General features: G+C 38.4%; 1 protein-coding gene across 3 annotated transcripts in view; it reads right to left on the reverse strand.

Annotated features, from left to right (window-relative positions):
• The window catches only part of LOC134746039 (glutathione hydrolase 1 proenzyme-like), a 30,482-nt gene that overhangs the window by 5,892 nt on the left and 5,110 nt on the right, over window positions 1–19,480 (reverse strand). The window contains exons 1-8 of one of the 3 annotated variants that reach the window (XM_063680255.1): window positions 13,740–13,916; window positions 9,160–9,324; window positions 7,848–8,099; window positions 3,573–3,728; window positions 2,560–2,760; window positions 1,812–2,064; window positions 980–1,170; window positions 17–257 (exon numbers count right to left, since the gene is read on the reverse strand). In XM_063680255.1, coding sequence (XP_063536325.1) covers window positions 17–257; window positions 980–1,170; window positions 1,812–2,064; window positions 2,560–2,760; window positions 3,573–3,728; window positions 7,848–8,017 — 1,212 coding nt within the window. In that variant the 5' untranslated portion in view covers window positions 8,018–8,099; window positions 9,160–9,324; window positions 13,740–13,916. Of the gene's footprint in view, window positions 1–16; window positions 258–979; window positions 1,171–1,811; window positions 2,065–2,559; window positions 2,761–3,572; window positions 3,729–7,847; window positions 8,100–9,159; window positions 9,325–10,748; window positions 10,838–13,739; window positions 13,917–19,480 lie in introns of those variants that run through there. The other 2 variants (XM_063680252.1, XM_063680254.1) reach the window with 2 other exon arrangements.

Genomic DNA, 19,480 nt, shown 5'->3' on the forward strand with positions numbered 1-19,480 from the left:
ATGGTTAGTCACTTACCATCGCAACTTGGGTCGTGATCTTGGTTCCGCCGGCGGCTCCCAACACCAGATCAACTTCCCCTCGCTGGTTGAGCACGACGCTGGGCACCATGGAACTCAGGGGCTGCAGACCCGGCGCTAACATGTTGGCGGGCGACGGCGGCATGCCGTACGCCGACTCGAGGTTTGGGATCGCGAAGTCGTCCATCTCGTTGTTCAGCATTATGCCGAGGCTTGTTGAACGGCGCTGGCTGCCCCAACTGTATAGGAGAAATGCTTTATTAGATATTTTTCGTCTGTTTGGACACTTAAGGGATCAACTCTGTGTCTGCTTGTCTGCCAGCCATACTCAGAAGAGTATTTGTGGTGTATCTTTTTATCGAAATGTTCCTTTTTTTTAACTCTGTATGAAGATCTACGGCATGCAGAGGTCCCTCCCTCGAAGAGGGCTCCATATAATGGCTCCAGTTTTTTGATGTGTAAGTTTAAAGTTACTCTTATAAGGCGTTCTAACTCTAATGACGATCTGCGCAGTGCCGTAACACGAATAGCGCGCCGTAGTGCCTCTAGTCTTGTGTGTGTCACTCATATAATTTAACTCATAACCGATATATACGCACCGTAGGTTCAACGCCAAAAACCGATTAATCGGTCATAGACCACAGAGTAAAGTACCATAAAGTTCAATTTCAGCAGTAGTAGTACTATTAGTTATTCTGTGATTTCAGTTTTGATACTTCGGTCACAGAATAACTAATAGATTCGGTGACGTGCTGACGTGGCGTCTGGATGACTGCTTTTGTGTTTGACACGGCGTCGAAAGAGTTAATAGTGCTCGTGGCAGCGACAGCGCCGCCGTCAGGCGCTCTAACCTATAATATAACGACGATCTGCGCCGTGCCGTGGTCATCGGCGCCCTCGAACAGCGCGCCGTATAGTGCCTCTAGTCTTGCATTTGTCACTCATTAATGATATAACTCACATGTAGTTAATGGTGCTCGTGGCAGCGACGGCGCTACCGTCAGGAGCTATGACGACGATCTGCGCCGTGCCGTGGTCGTCAGCGCCCTCGAACAGCGCGCCGTAGTGCCGCCAGTCGTTGAAGGTGTGCTCGTCGTCCACTTGGTCGCGGAAGGCGCGGGCCCAGTCGGCGTCGGATAGGTTGCGCTCCAGCTGACATAGATACCAGTTTATTTTATGTTATGCATATCTCTGTCGTTCGGAGTCAATGTACCTATTAACGAAGTTGAGAACTTCTTTGAGAAAAGAATGAACATCTTTGAGGCAAGTACCTAATACATATCTTTGGTATTATATGACCAATATTTGACCAGATATACAAAATACACAAAAGTTGAGATTCTCAGTAAATACCTAAATAGTTTATATAATTTGACCAAAAATAATAATGTACCTGATATAATTATTCCTGTGAAATGTGACTATATTTTGTGTAAGTAATGTTCTATTTATAAAATAATAATAATGTGCTGACATGTAAAATACTTCTGTTTTATCAATAAAAGTTTTATTGATTGATTGATATAGTCCTCCTTATGTAGGATATACCTATGCCTACAAATCACCATATCTAACTAAGTAGGTATTCACGTAGAAATACCGACGCGTAAAAAATATATTTATAGGTACTTAAGTAGTTTCTTAAATCTGTCGTTTCTAATTAAAGTGGAACTAACAAAGCAATCCATGAATAATCAAACAATTCACGAAGGTTGGAGATTTAAATACTATACTCAGAAAACAAAAACCTACTTACTACGTCATCTCTGTATCAAATATTTTTTGTATTTTACCTCAGTGACGGAGTACGTGAGGTCGGATCGTGAAGCGTCCCCGAGGCCGGTGCGCTTGGCGTACGCGTACTTGAAGGCCTCGATGACGCGGTGATAGTAGAGGCCGGAGGCCCGCGGCGCGGCCTCGCCGCCGACCCACCCGGCCAGCATGTTGAGGATGAAAGCCAGCACGGAGCCGGAGCCGGGCAGCGGCACCGAGTACAGCGTGTGCTGATCGGACAACTTCACCGATATTGGCTCTTGCCACTCCACCCTACGGACAGACCAATGTAAATTAAATTGTCATAAAAAAAATAGAAATGAACGTCGAACTAATATAGATTGGATTGCATTATCATTCATCACAACAGGGTTTAATGGTTGCCGTTGAAATGCCACCATGCTCATTCTCATTAAACAGCTATACTTCAATAGGGAATATTACGCGAAACTCTGCGTAGGTGGCGCCACTACCACAATCTGAGGGACTATAGCGAAACAAGAAAATCGAAATTTCGCTATCTCTGTCACTCTTGCATATTCGAGCGTCTTGTCAAAACTTGTCAAAAACCCGTTAAAAGTACAGTATTAACAGTGTGTATAAGTATAGAGTAACTTATTTTACTAAAAAGGCTAGTCCTGCACTCTGGTGGCAGAACATTGCAGTAATATCCCCTATTCATACCACGATAAAAAAAGGACTCGTATTTCGATTTCGATTCTAAGAACTTAAGGGGGCGATTAGGGATTTAAGTTATTATACTGGTACCTGTATTGCCTCATGTCCTCCTCCGTGATAATGCCGCCGAAGCTCTCGATGTCGCGGACGAGCGCGGCGGTGAGCGAGCCGTTGTGCATCGCCCCCGGACCCTCCTCCGCGATCACGTCCAGCGTCCTCGCCAGCGTCGGCTCCATTATAATGTCGCCCTCTTTGTACACTTCGTTCGTCGCTGGATTCACGTACAACTCGCTGTGAGAGGAAAACACTTAGGTCACAACAAATTGGCTCAAAAGGAAAAACGGAACACTTATTAGGATCACTCGTGCGTCTGTCTGTCTGTCCGTCTGCCACAGCCTATTTTCTCCGAAAGTACTGGATCAATTAAGTTGAAATTTGGTATATATATGTCAGTTTGTGACTCAAAGACGGACCTGTAACGTAAATAAATGAAAGTACTGAAAGTACTTTCCCCGAAAGTACTGGGTCTAGAATAAAAAAAAAAAAACAAAATAGTACTTCACCTATTAGATGACGGGAAAAAGCTATTAGAAATGTGCAGTCTTACTTAGTTTTCGATCCAACCCGGGTTTCTTAAAGACATTTCAGTCACGTTTCACATAAAAAAATACATTGTTAAAAATGAACCCTTGGAACGCGAGTCCGACTCGCACTTGGCCGGTTTTTTTGGATTGGATTCCCCAGACAATAAGGAACCCTTATAGTTCCGCTATGTCTGTTTGTCTGTCCCTCCATTCGCTGCGTACTTTAGAGACTATTAGACTATTAGATAATGCTACAAAGCGGTGTGTTGTTGTAGGTATATGGAATGGACTAGACATGCCAAAATAAATAATTTGGACTTATCGTCCATTTGACTTATCGTTAGCGATATTACGATTGAGAAAGCGTGTGTGATGATAACTTCAGGGTTCAGGTAGATGGTAGGTACATTATTGCCTAATTGCCTATAAGTACAATTGTCTCTCGATCCCTGGCCACTCGATGGTGTATCTGACGGAGCTCGGCTTTTGACGCATCCGCGCGCCTGCAAGTTGTCTCACCTCATGGATGGCTGCGCCTTGATCCTGTCGCTGTAGGTCCCCAGCACTCGGCCCATGTACTCGGTCACTCGGTGGCCCTTCCGGCAAAGCTCGGCTGTTGGACGGACCAGCTCCGCCCAGGGCAAGCGGCCGTATTCTCGATATAATTCGCCGTAGCTGAAAAATCACACTTTATAAGTGGACTGCGTTATGGAATAACGAACTAAGCGACAAAATCGAAAAAAGTTATTAATGCAGGCCGAATCTGGGTATGAAAATCTATGTGCTCGACTATTTCTGTGATCAAAAATCTTGTTTATAGCCTTATTATAAGGGGCAGAATCAAGCGACACATCAAAATATGTTAGGGCCTCCTATGCACTAACTCGATCGTTACGTAAACAAGAATTAAGCGCCAGTTACTTTTATTATAATAACAATACATTGAGACATATTTCAAAATATTTAGATCAATACGGTTTCACATGTCGCCAAAAGCGACTAAAAATAATAGTAAGTGAAACCGTATTGATCTAAATATTACGAATTAAACGCCTAAAATCTGTCGTTAATTCTTTTAGTTTCAATGTTTTATAAACGCAATATCGATTTAACCGTCTCCACATCATCCACATGTGTCGTTTAATTTGTTATAACATTATCTCACATCGTACTATCTTTCACTTCCGCACCTCAAACAAATTGCATTAAAAGTATCAAGCGACTATATGTCGCATAGTACGTTACTACGAAATAAATTACCATCTTCGTAGATTTATATTTAGTGTAAAAAGAATTAAGCGGAAAAACGCTAATAATTTCAAAACTTTAAAAGGTATAGTGTTTTTAGGGTTCCGTATCCAAATGGTAAAAACGGGACCCTATTACTAAGACTCCGCTGTCCGTCCGTCCGTCTGTCCGTCTGTCACCAGGCTGTATCTCATGAATCATGATAGCTAGACAGTTGAAATTTTCACAGAATTCATGTATTTCTGTTGCCACTATAACGACAAATACTAAATACAGAATGAAATAAATATTTAAGTGGGGTCCCTGGGGCTCCGGAGCCCCACTGTGGGGCTCCGGAACCCTTCGTGCGCGAGTCCGACCCGCACTTGGCCGGTTTTGTTTTACTGATATACAATTTATAAACACTTTTACAGGTTCACATTAAAAAGCTGAACATTTTACTTCAAAAATTCACTCACAACAACCAATTCAAATTTCAAAACTTTCCAACTCATTTTCTCGGTTTCAACTGATAGTCGCTTGATCGCTTATTCCATAACGCTGTCCAAGTAAAAGTTCAGCTCTGTTTTTACAGAGTGAACGCGCCTGGATTTAACGTCTCATCTTTAACTGTTGTATCTACGTATTATCTATGACAAGGCACAGGCTGACATGTTCACCTAGAGTGTCCAAAGCCTCAATAAAAACCAGATAAAAAAAGGCTTACACACGGTTAGGTACATTAGAGATAACAACGAGGTGTAAACTGAAAATCTAATGTGGATGAAAAATTCAAACCTATTGTTAATTATTTCTTTGATGTTTTCAAAATACAAGATTTTTGGAATATTAACCTATACGTAGTTCTTTCATCAAATTTTATCGGTTTCAATCGTCATTCCTTACGGCAATTTAATCTTAATCTCGTTACCTACTTAACTACATACCTATTTGTAGGAATCTAAATCCTAAATGAGATGAAGACGTTCGATAGATCAAGGCCGTTTTAAATGTCCTAACGTGGGCAACGTGGCTCATACGGGTATTTAATCGATCTACGCGGCCAAAAGTCAATTTTACTAAATAATTGACAGGTAAAGCTAAGACAAAGAAAGTACTGCAGCGAGTACAAAACGCATGTGCACGGTTTTGTTTCCCTGTCCCACGACGAGCTCTTGTTTCGCCGTTTCTAAACCAGCACGATCTCCTAAACATGAATTCACGTAGACATCTGCACTTTTCCACATTGTTGCTTGGAGTCACAAAAAATAAAGAACCCTCGTACATATACGAAAACCCTCGTACATATCTCTCGGCGCGCCATAAGACACGCATCACGACTCACATTCCCTCCACATCGCACGGTTGCTTTCCGTGGCAGCTTTCGTTTCGCTGCCACCAAGTGTTGGAATTATTTGCCACCACCAGTACGTAATTCTAAAACCGTGTCCACCTTTAAAATTCATCTCCGTAAATTCATACTGGCTAAGCAAAAATGCAACACTTGGGCAACCGTGCACAGTCACACACAAATCGCATATACATTTACATACATACACACAACAATCAGAAGACTTAGGTATAGGCTAATTTTAATTAAGTAATTAAATTGTTAATTGTATTTAATTTTAAGCTTTCCCTTCTTTTTTTTACATTGTATTCCATTTAAAACCTATTTACTGAGTGCCACCTAGTCCATCTACTGGGCCTTACTGAAAATCAGCGTCGCGGAGTGTGCGATGTTGCTCATACCGTGACACCAAGCTGAGTAAGGACCATTTAGCGCAACTTCATTTTGTGTAATTATTCTTAGTTTTAGTTTTATGTTATTGTGCTATTAAATGCTTTTTCTTTCTTTCTTTTCTTTGTTAAACAAAACAACTTCTTGGATCAAGGTGATTAGTCTAGGGCTCATAATTACCCTCTTCTTACCACATTCCATCCCGACAATGCACGAACAGTCGGAATTCGATCGCCCCATTAGGAGTACGTGTCTGTTCTCGGCATTCGTGTGAAAACATAAACTTTGATTGTACTTAAATATTTGTAAAGTCCAGTTAAATATTGAAAATAAAGTGATAGATTCTAATTAAATACCGCAGATAATAAAGTAGGTACTAATTAAAAACAAATTTATCTTATACTATATTTCAATTAACTTTTGGGGTTTTTAAAGTCAAACGTTTTAGATGCCTAATTTTTTGCTTATATTTTCGTTCACAAAGGGTTATAAAATCGGTTCAGATCCGGTTTAAATTTAACTTTTATTTTAAATTTCAAACCTTTTGGAGGATAACCTTTTGGATAGATATTGTTGTTGTTGTTGTTGTTCAAGTAGCACCGCCCACAATCTCACTGCTTTGCCTAAAGGTTGAGTTGGTAGAGAATGCCTAATGACATTAAGTCAGCCTTTTGTACTGTAAGGTTTTCTTTTGTGCAATAAAGGTTAAATAAATAAATAAACTATCAAAAACCTAGCCGAGGTGGTGCCTGGAATATTATTTAGGCCAGGATTACACTTGTAAGTTTTACTTACGTAAGTAGGAACACAGCTATACTACAGGATAAGAGATGTATATCGTTATCTCATTCTAGCAAATAGCTTTGTCCCTACTTACGTAAGAAAAACTTACAAGTGTAATCCTGGCCTTAGGGCAGCTGTCTGAAGAAGCTGTAGAGGCCCTTAACAATTACTTTAGATATTATCGTCTAAACTGTGCCCGGAAAATCTGCAGAGAATCCTTCAACAGGGATATATCAAATAGGTTGCTGCTCAGCTCGGATCGGCAGATGAAGAACGTATGAAAAAGCAATATAAAAAGTTTAATAACCGCTATGTGCATTGTGTGCGACACCAAGTCCACGGGATTAACATTTTGAAAGATGCGTACAATTTTTTTTCCACAAATTACCCTTTATTTTATTCAATAATACTATTTAGAAGTCATTTCTGCAACAACATAGTTTTGGCTGCGTAGATCGATTAAATACCCGTATGTGCGTGGGTTTTCGAATCAACATTCGGATACAATCGGATTTTACGGACACACCTAAACATATATAATAATTGTTTATTCAGAATTATATGCCAAAGCGAAAGTATTTAAATCTATGTCAGCTGAGCAAAAGTGAACCCTTTCGTGGCACGGCTTCTAAATCGGAGATGGGATCCTTGGAACTTAATCGGTAAAGGAAAACATTGCGAGGAAACAGAAATCGACAGGGTTAGTCTTCCCTCGGGGTTCGTAAAAACTAGTTCCTGTGTAAATTCTTATAGATCATGGGCATATGCCTACGATGAGGAAAATACCTAGGTGCACGAAACGCAAGACGACTTATAATAGCGAGGAAAGCAACTACTTAAATTATTGTACCAAAGTGGAATTTATAAGAGCCTATTGTTGTCAAAAATGTTCATCCTCCCGCTCATCGGTCTTTACGTTTTTGTTGCATAATTATATTCGCGACTTTCATCTTCGCCAGGAAGGTAGCCGCTGTCCAGCACGTGCCAGCACTATGCAGTAACTAACGTATATATATACATATAAGATCATAGCTTATGCTTACCCTCGCAGCTCTCCCGGAACGGCGATCGCGAGACCGCCGACTGTGGAGGATGCGTTGTCGTACATGTTGAGCGTGGTTGCGAGCGGCGCCCGCTCGCGCGCGTTGAGGACTCGCACCCGGCGCGTGCTCGCGTCGTAGACCGTTGCCAAAAAGCCACCGCCCAAGCCCATACATTGTGCGCAGCCTAGACCCTCGCAGAAGAGCGTGGCTATTGCTGCGTCGACGGCGCTTCCGTTCTTCTCAAGTATCGAGCTGGAAAACCAAAATGGTTAATATAGGTTGGCACTGTAGCGAGTGGTAATGTTCTAAATAATAAGCCCGATTGCGTTTGGTTTATGTCCGGCATAAAGCGGTCGTAATTTGCTGGCATATATTTATATCTACATAAGACGACGATTACTATTTACCGACATAAACACGACCGTGTTACTGGCATTGTAATTTTAGAGAAGACGGTCGAAGGCTAGACACATACATACTCATGGACCAGATGGTCTATGAGATAAACAGAGGTGCTCTAATTGTATGTTTAGCTGTGTTTGTCTGTTTATTATATAATGCAAATTAATGCGTATCGGTAACTGTTTGGTTTATATTTCTATTTCACGAGTGACGATGTTTGGATCGCAAACCTCGCCATCGACATCGACCATAATATGTAAAACAATAAATAAACATAGTAAGTAAAATAGTAAGTAATAAAAATAGTAAGTAGTTCCACTAGAGACTTTGTTTCCAACGAACAAAATTCCATGTGTCAAAATAATTAGGTATGGATATATTGATGCATATGCAGGTAATCTGCATATCCAATATATCCATAACAATTTTTGACACATGGCTGGATGGCCTTCTTGTGGCCACGTTCATGACGCCAATCTCAACAGTTGTTCACCATTTTTAGGGTTCCGTACCCAAAGGGTAAAAATATTACTATTATTATTACTAGGACTTATTTTATTACTAGGACTCCACTGTCCGTCTGTCTGTCACTAGGCTGTATCTCATGAACCGTGATAGCTAGACAGTTTAAATTTTCACAGATGATGTATTTCTGTTGCCGCTGTAACAACTTAATTGGTCCAGTAAATGGGCTGTGACAGACAGACAGACAAACAGACGCACGAGTGATCCTATAAGGGTTCCGTTTTTTTCCTTTTGAGGTACGAAACCCTAAAACCAGAATAACATAAATATTTAAGTGGGGCTCCCATACAACAAACGTGATTTTTTGCCTTTTTTGCGTTTTAGTACGGAACCCTTCGTGGGCGAGTCCTCGCACTTGGCCGGTTTTTTACAAGCAGTAACTCACCGTCCGATAGCGGCGCACTCGTGTCCATTGGCGGCGACGGCGGCGCGCGCGAACCGTGCGTGGCTGCCGTCCTCTGCCCACGGCTGCACCACCAGCACGGCCACCAGCGCGGCCACGACCACCGCCGCGATCACGACGCCAATCCAACAGCGCGGCTTTCGACAACTTTGCAACAAACAACTAAATGTTTAGATAGTTGGATACACAATAACTTAACTCTATTTTTACGGAACCATTAATTTTGCGTTGTCTATATAAGACGCACGCACACTTGCCAGGTTATGCAATTTACGTAGGAATAATTTTATTAATTCGCTCAAAATAACAAAGCTTTACCGACTATATACTTGACAATAGTTACAAATAGACATAAGATAGGTATAAAAAAAGTTATATTCACATTCAATTAATGTGTGTTAGTAACACATTCACATTAATAATTAAGTATTCTAAAAGTAAATCATCAAATAGGTAAAGTAAAAAAAAAACACAATCTAATCTTGATGAAATAAAAATAGTTATTTGTTATACAAGGGTGCAAAGTTGTATTTTACCCGCGAGTGCTTCAACACACGAGAAGTAAAATACATTTGCACCCGTGTGTAACACAAAACTTTTCACCTCACTATAGCGAGGAAAGTGCAACATCCACAGGCGTTAGATCATCTTCATCACTGGAATCACTCATTTTTTTACGATATTATAACAGAAAACTCTGGAAGTTGTGTATTTTTACGCGAGAAAAGAAAAAGAGAAATAAGAGTCGGTGAGAAAAGTTTTTAAGTAAAAAATTTGTTGACAATGTTGATATTTCTGATGTATGGAATGTCAAGGATGCGTTTTGAAATTGCATCGACTTAACTTGTGCGTTCAGAATTATATTAAACATCATTATAAAAAAACAAACGTTTCTTATGGAATTTTAAGGTTTATGACTTAAAATCATTAAATAAAGCTAAATTTGATATTTTTTATTAGATTCTCAAACCATTTATTTAATGATAATTAATATCGAACGAACCATTATCATGAGCGTTTTACGTTTTGTTATCTGTCAAGGTACTTAAACACGCTCTATCCAAGGTCAAATTACTTTCCCCACTAGTGTATAAAACGCGTTTTTCCCCGCTTGTTTTGAAGGTTAAAAGACAACTTTCCGAGCTAGTGAGGGGAAAATAAATATACACGGTGGCTAAAATTCCCGTTGCGAGGGAGCTTTTAGGATTATACTGAGCAACTTTTACTACGGGACCAACCCCGAAATCGCTAAAAAAATTGGCTGTTTCATACATTTTTCGCGATTTTGTGGTTGGTTGGTCCCATAGTAAATGTTGCTCAGTATAATCCCAAAACCTCCCTGGCAACGAGAATGCACTTATTTTTTAGCCACCCTGTATACACAATATTCAAATATGTAGGTATTTAATAAAAAAAATATATTAAATAATAGCTTGTCTCAGCATAATGTTGTAGTGAGTTGAATACATCGCACAGGTACTGTATTAGGTTTTGTAAGTATGATCTTTGTGACTTAACATCGGATAAAAAATAATGGAGGCCAAGGCCGCAGTGTTAAAGTGCAGGTTTACCTGTTTATTAACATTTTGTTTGATAAATCGTCTTCACTTAATTACTACACAAACAATATGCTAGACTGGAGCACTCTTAGCAAAGAATAAAATCCGCGTTGTATATGGCTAAAATTGCAAATTAAAAATTTAATACGGACTCATAATTGTATGGGAAATACCCTGAGGTAACTACAAAAACGAGAGTTCGCTCGAAAACGTGGTATCAAACTGGTCGTATGCACTGTAGGTAGCTGAATTTATTCTCTGCGAATTTATTTACCTTAAAAGCCGACTAAAGATAAATGCGTCAAGTCTAGGGTTTTTCTACTTTGTTGTGCTATTGTCATACACATAGGGGACGATATCGCGTAGCTTTCAGCAGTAACCTAATTGTTTTGTCCAATCATCTATGGCTAATACGAATATAACTATTTACGTGACGTGTCTTAATACACAAATTGCTAAAAATTTAATGCACCTGCAAAATTAGGAGAGAGAACAAACCAATATTGCTCGATAAAAGAAAATTTTTTAAATGAAAAGTTGTGAAGAGCTAATGTGATAACACGGTGACAACCAAACGTTTACAATCTGATTCTGAATTGAATTTACATTATATACTTACATATTTTCTTGCACTTATATTTTGGGATAACGATGACATAGAGGTTAAATACGGACAAAATGACATGTATATGGACAAAATGACATAGTAGGCTTATTTCGAAATTGGCGGGCTGTAGCGAGTATATCGACACAGCAACACCTTACAATCCTGTTGTTATTTTTACAATCCTGCGACACGACCAGCGCCATTCATTGCAGTAATGAGTGTGAACGTTTTAGGTGCCCACAAAAGTTTATTTTATACAGGTCTCATGAGAATTATATATAGGTAGTAATTTGTGATTATTTTTACTAAAACTGTGGATATTAGTGATTTATCTTAATTTTACTAGAACGCACAGTTATTTTAATTAAATATGATTTTTAATGCGTCTTGTTTACATTTGGGCAAAATGATATACATAAACACTGGACCTCTGGACAAAATGACGGGCATGATACAGAGAATGACGACAAAATAAATGTCCATAATAATCCATATATTAATTACAATGACTTTTAATCCCATTCTAAGTCCGTTGAATGCTGGTCACTCGGTTTCGTTGGGCTCGTGCTTCATGTTCTAATGTTTAAAAAAAAAAACATTTTTTTTCATGGGAACTATGTTAAATATTACAATTTTACTTATTTTAGTATGCCATTATGTCCTTCCTTACCGTTTGAAATAATACCCGTACTATATGGACAAAATGGTTTTCCCCTCACTAGCTCGGAAAGCCGTCTTTTATCCTTTAAAACAAGCGGGGAAAAACGCATTTTATCCACTAGTGGGGAAAGTAATTTGACCTTGGATGGAGCGTGTTTAAGTAGCTTGACAGATAACAAAACGTAAAACGCTCATAATAATGGTTCGTTCGATATTAACATAGAGTAACTTATACTAGAGCGGTACTGTCATAGTAAATTTTGTAACCCCAGTAAATTCACTGCCATCTGTCGACACACTTTAAAACTAAAAATGAAGATTTATAAAAATACGATAGAATGTATTTAAATATAGATAAATATTTTTTTTTATTTGCATTAATTATTTTTATGATTTTGACCCATGTTCTTTCACCAAATAACAAACGAAACCGTCAACGCCATCTATTCGACTGTAGGCCAAAACTAGTAGCGCCCTCTCAACGAGAATCAAATTTTCTTGATTTTCGAGGCACGTTTTTTCCTTAGACTGTATCTATCTATTACGGAGTTATATCTATCTTTGATATTAATTATCATTAAATAAATGGTTTGAGAATCTAATAAAAATACCAAATTTGGCTTTATTTAATAATTTTAAGTCATAAACCTTAAAATTCCATAAGAAACGTTAGATTTTTTATAATGATGTTAAATATAATTCTGAACGCACAAGTTGAGTCGATGCAATTTCAAAACGCATCGTTGACATTTCATACGTCAGAACAGAAATGCTAAAAATTGTCAACAAAATTTTTACTGTTCATTTGTACTGATTTTTACGTGAGTCGGTGAGAACACCGACTCACGTAAAAATCAGAATTTCTAGTGTTTTCTGTTATAATATCGTAAAAAAATTAGTGATTCCAGTAATGAAGATGATCTAACGCCTGTGGATGTTGCACTTTCCTCGCTATAGTGAGGGGAAAAGTTTTGTGTTAGTTAGTTAGTTAGTTTTGCTGGGCATTTTCCGCAACTCGACATCCAATGTGCCTTTGAATATTAATTATCATTAAATAAATGGTTTGAGAATCTAATAAAAATACCAAATTTGGCTTTATTTAATAATTTTAAGTCATAAACCTTAAAATTCCATAAGAAACGTTAGATTTTTTATAATGATGTTAAATATAATTCTGAACGCACAAGTTAGTCGATGCAATTTCAAAACGCATCGTTGACATTTCATACGTTGACGAACAGAAATGCTAAAAATTGTCAACAAAATTTTTACTGTTCATTTGTACTGATTTTTACGTGAGTCGGTGAGAACACCGACTCACGTAAAAATCAGAATTTCTAGTGTTTTCTGTTATAATATCGTAAAAAAATTAGTGATTCCAGTAATGAAGATGATCTAACGCCTGTGGATGTTGCACTTTCCTCGCTATAGTGAGGGGAAAAGTTTTGTGTTACACACGGGTGCAAATGTATTTTACTTCTCGTGTGTTGAAACACTCGTACGCTCAGGATTCTATTTTAGAACCACTCGCTTCGCTCGTGGTTCAACTATAGAATCCTTTCGCTTGCTCGTGTTTCAATTCCACACTCGCGGGTAAAATACAACTTTGCACCCTTGTATAACAAATAACTATTTTGGTGCCATTCGTTTTTGTTGTGATCAATAGAATTAACTAGGTCATAGATAGCTGAATATTAGTATACTACAATATTTTCTGCCGATATAATCGTACTTACGTTTACTATAATTTGTAGTTTAGCAAGTGATTGTGGCGTCAGCTGTTCAAGTAATTTGATAGCATCGCCTTGTGGCCTTACACTAATAACAGCAAATTTGGTCTCAATTTCGTGTTGCTGGTTTATCGATAATATAAACTAGCTATTTTATTTACATACAACTGACATAACCGAAAATATATTTGTCAAACTAAATGGCTATTTATGACAGTTCTGTTTAAAAAAGGTTGTATTGACGCTTTGATATAATTGTCATTATGCAACTTTTCCAGCCGGTTTTCTTGTGTAGTCTGTATAGTAATAGTATAGTACCTTCGAACTTTCGAAGAGTATAGGTATTTCTTTTTTATTCTTATTAAGCTAATACTAGGAGGATACGCCAACGGAGTAGCCATTAACAGGCATTCCCTTCTGTCGAAATTAGTCGGCCAATGGTCATACACAATGTATGGACTGACGTTTATCTGACATGGCTATTTGACGTTACGTATACATTTGACGTTCCCCTCCTCCGCAATAATTGGCAGACTTTTTTGTACAGCAAATTACAGACGTGGCGGCTCCGTTTGGTTATATCCTTTTGATCTTGGCTTTGATTCAATACCTACTAAATAGCACGCAGACACCAACTAAAAAAACCGCCGATGATCTAATGACGATTTGTAATGAATGATTGTAACTATTATGTATTTTCCAGCTAAGTTTGTTTAATGAATATTATACCTATATATATGTTCGTTGAAAGACTTTTAAGTACCTAGTTCATTTAGATAACATTTTCATACAACTGATGCCGTCAATATGCCAATGCCTTACATAATAACTTGTGTAAGATTGGCATTGGCACGTGATAAGTAATTTAATCTAATCATCATTCCTAAATCGGGTAAGTCCGTATTTCTCAATATTGTTTAGCAATTTTTAACCTTTTGGACGCCAATGACGCATATCGGCAGCGTAGGTCCAACGCCAAAGACCGATTAATCCGTCACAGACCACAGAGCAACATAGACCTACGTGCTACGTGCATATGCAAAGTTTAATTTCAGTTTTGACACTTCGGTGACGTGGCGTCCGATTGACAGCTTTTGTTTGACACGGCGTCGAAAAGGTTAATTAGAGAGACGTTTTGTATGCGTTGTGTACTATTTTTTTTTATATAGTATACCTTTTTTTTACCATACAGAATGCAGTTATGAGCTAGGGAAGGCAAACTCTCATTCCACCGCATACCTGCGTCCAAGCGAGCCAGGACAAGCCGAGGGTTGGCCTGCCATGTGAACGAATTAGTGTATAGTACCTACCTATTCAGTATTTTAGGGCGATCTAATAAGTAAGTCACATTATAACGTGAAATTAGGCTCAGGATTCGTTAGGTTAGGTTAGCTGCCATTGGGGTACAAAAGAGCAATCTTTTTAGGATTCCGTACACAAAGAGTATAAACGGGACCTTATTACTAAGACTCCGCTGTCTGTCTGTCTGTCCATCTGTCACCAGGCTGTATCTCATAAACGTTGGATTGAATTTTTCACAGATGATGTATTTCTGTTGCCGCTATAACCACAAATACTAAAAACATAATAAAATAATAATTTAATTAGGACTCCCATACAACAAACGTAATTTTTTTGCGGTTTTTTGCGTAATGGTACTGTACGGAACCCTTCGTGCGCGAGTCCGACTTTAACTTGGCTTAATGTCCTTATAATATTTAATAGGTAAGTACTGGTTTACTCGAATTCAATTAACCTACGCTCGGATTCATTTGAAACAGAATTTGTAACAGCAAATATTTTACGCTACTGTGAATTACCTTTTGTTCCGTTTACGCAACAGTAACAAATAATACCAAAACTGGTGTATGAATTTCCCTTTCAGGCATTTTATTTAGTACAATTGTACCCTAGCCTAGACCCTGGACCACTAGGTCTCTTACTACCTATTCCTATACATAAATTATTCTGGTCCGTCTGAATTGATGCGGGAGATTTTTACCTGTAGACATACTGATTGTCCCTAGCTATTGGACACAGCCAAAATATACAGTACACCCCTGCATACAAATATGTATGCAGCGGTGCCAATCTAATAGCTTTGCTGACTGTAAAGATGCATTAGAGTATTTAGAACCAGTATACAAAGTATCATAACAACCGGTGCTGCTACACGAAGCAATTAACAAATTATGATTTTTAGGGTTCCGTACCCTAAGGGTAAAAACGGGGCCCTATTAAGTACTAAGACTTCGCTGTCCGTCCGTCCGTCTGTCACCAGGCTGTATCTCAAGAACCGTGATAGCTATGACAAATGAAATTTTCACAGATGATGTATTTCTGTTGCCCTTATAACAAAAAATATTATAAACAGGATAAAATAAATATTTAAGTGGGGCTCTCCATACAACAAACGTGATTTTTTTCCGTTTTTTGCGTGATGGTACGGAACCCTTCGTGCGCGAGTCCGACTCGCACTTGGCCGGTTTTTACTTTGGAGTAGCCTGTATGTGTTAATAGCTCCTGAGGTAATAAATAGTATGACACCTTCTTCGACCTTTTTAGGGCTCCGTACCTCAAAAGAAAAAAAACGGAACCCTTATAGTCTTATAGGATCACTCGTGCGTCTCTGTCTGTCTGTCTGTCACAGCCTATTTTCTCCGAAACTACTGGACCAATTAAGTTGAAATTTGGTACGCATGTGTAAGTTTGTGACCCAAAGACGGACATGTAACGCAAACAAATGAATTTTAAACATGGTGGCCATTTTTGGGGGGAAATTAGAAATTAAAAAATAAAGTTTTTTTAAACTATACGATATAGTTTAAAAAAACTTTATTTTTTAATTTTAACATATCAAATGAACGATCTCATTGTGTGAACCTCAAATATATTTTTTTTGTAATTTTAAAATAAATAGTTTAGAACCTTTATCTCCGAAACTAATACTGGGTCTAAAATTTCGAAAAAATGTAATGTACGGTACGGAACCCTTGGAACGCGAGTCCGACTCGCACTTGTTGTTTATCTTTTTTATTTATTTGTTACTAATAAGATACTGACTTTTGACAAATGTCATCATTGCCGAACATTTTCGAACAAATCGTCAAAAGCACTGATGATTAATACAGTACAGTATGTTTTTTTTGTTGTCGATTATAGGAAATAACTTTTGTTTGAATTTTTTATTTTATATTTTGTTCTACTGAATAAAATAAATAAAATAACGTTAGAGCATTCTTGAGAAGTAACCCTACGCTACGTGGGATTTCAGGGTTTGTCCAATGGCTAAGGACACCTGTATTATCACCACCTATACATACCTAACAATATATGTATTGGTACCTGTATGGGGGGGAGGGAAGGGGGGGGGGTCTATAACAAAGTCCCATGTTGATATGAAGTAAAACTAATATCAATGATGGTCGATGCCCATGCTCAACAATACAGGGGTCAACTTCAGATTTAGATTTTTATATAAATAAGCAAAAAAATAAAATACGTCGGCGGACCGGATACTTATAGTTTTAGTACATACATCTGAAATTTATAATTATTGGAGATTAGATCTTAATACAAAAAAAATAAAAATAAGTATCGTTTTAAGGTTTTGGTGTCCGATAGTCCGATCTGTGAGACTCGGGCACGTGCGGTATTCTTGTGTTGTCGTGGTTTCCTTTGTGTTTACTAATATCGATTTGAGAATGTCGGAGACGTGAGATAACTATAAACAATGTATATGTAAGAACAATAAAATTACAACGTCTGCCCCATACATGCGCATGCGGCAAAAGTGTGAATCAGCTGGGTCGACTGGTCTCTCATCTCATGTATCAAAACGCCACCGACTTTAACGCCACGGCACCATTAATGATTTGATCCGCCGCTCGCTTGCCACCGTCTCCCGTGCCTGCCATTCTTGAACCCGCAGGTATGGTAAGAGACGATGGAAAGCGACCCGACGGAGCAGCAATGGTGCCGTGGAAACTAGGTAGGCCACTGGTGTGGGACGCCGACAGGGACGCGGGACGCCACATGCGTGGACACCTTTGCACAGACCCACATCCAAGCTACCGACCAGGCCCAACTACTCAAGCGCCGCAAATACTCATCTTTAGTGCGAGATTATGAGTTTGCGGCGCTTGCAGTGGAGACAATGGGACCTTGGTGGACATGAAAGCCTTTATGAGAGCCCTGTCGACACGGCTGGAGACCACAGGTCTGGCGCTTACCTCTCCTATTTAGTGTATATCGCTAGAGAGATAACGCAGCCAGCGTTATGGGGTCAATGCCGCAGGCGGAGGGTTTGGACGGGGTGTTCTTTTTATAATTTAGTTTTAATATAGTTTTGTTTAATATTAATTTAATTTCTAAGTAGATTTTAGCTATATTTATTGGTAATTTCGTTTTTTTATTCGTGTTTTGCGGGCTTAACTCTCGTCTATTTCAATCGAGTGGTGTTTAGTAGAAGATTAAGAGTTTTAAATGATTCACGGTTAGTTTCATTAGACTTATATTGACCGGGATATATACCGTGATTACAAAAACAATCCAAAATCAATATAAGTCTAGTTTAGTAGATTGGTAATCAAGGGATGAATGGCAATAATTCCTGTCGAGGTAGTTTAGCGCTCGAACGTAGTGAGAGCGCCAATAGTCCGATAGTGAAATGGTGCCTTTCACCCGAGTTAAACACACTACTTTTCATCTCGAATACGAGGAAAGTAAAATACATGTGCATTTTAAAAAAATGGCTAAGTAGGTATAAACTTCAGTAGTATTTCTTGAGGGTACATTTAATTAACAATTTAGGTAAAAATATCGTTATTTATGGAATGGGGAGTTAATTATCAGAATGGAAATTGTACAGCAAATCCATTTAAAACTGACATTTTAATAACTTATCGTTAAAAAAAAAGTATAAGAACGAACTTAGAAAGTACAGTGCTCTAGAGCAGAATCGTATCATTTTCTGCACACTTTTTAGAACAACAACGACCCACTTTCAGAGCATGAGAAATGAAAAAAAAAATCCACTTCTTTATTAGTCGGTTAAAATAATAAAGTGACTTACTTATTCTATATTTTTTCCTATTTTAAAGATTAGAACAGTGAACAATGTGAATATTAAATTATTTCGCACGTGATATGTTTTGAAGTACGTTATCATAATTATCATACCTAAGATAATTAAGTAGCTCATAATGAAGCAAATCCCCCGCCAAACTATGTTAATCGCTGAAATTACGTGGTAAGAGCAGTCAGTGAGTAAGTAGGTATTGTCAACCTGAACGGTTAAGATATTTTATTACTTAATTTATTGTTTCATTGTTATAACAATAGTTATTTGTGCAACAAGAGAGGAAAGTTGGTTTTTCTTGCGAGTGTTGATTTTGAGTCCCGAGTAAGCGAAAGATTCTATAATTGTAAGTTAGAATCTTGAGCGTAGCGAGGGACTCAAAAACAAGAGATGTAAAATAACTTTGCTCTCGATAATGAAATACATCATCTATGAAAATTTCAACTACCTAGCTATCACGGTTCATGAGATACAGCCTGGTGACAGACGGACAGACACGGACGGACAGCGGAGTCTTAGTAATAGGGTCCCGTTTTTACCCTTTGAGTACGGAACTGGAGAAGCTGGAAAAGTAAAAAGCACTAGTTCGCAAAAACCATGCAACTTTGCGAACGCTAAACCCTAGGAGGATATAACCAAACGGAGACGATGATGTATTTCTGTTGCC

This window comes from Cydia strobilella, chromosome 12 (genome assembly GCF_947568885.1).
Source record: "Cydia strobilella chromosome 12, ilCydStro3.1, whole genome shotgun sequence".
Taxonomy (NCBI): Eukaryota; Metazoa; Arthropoda; class Insecta; order Lepidoptera; family Tortricidae; genus Cydia; species Cydia strobilella.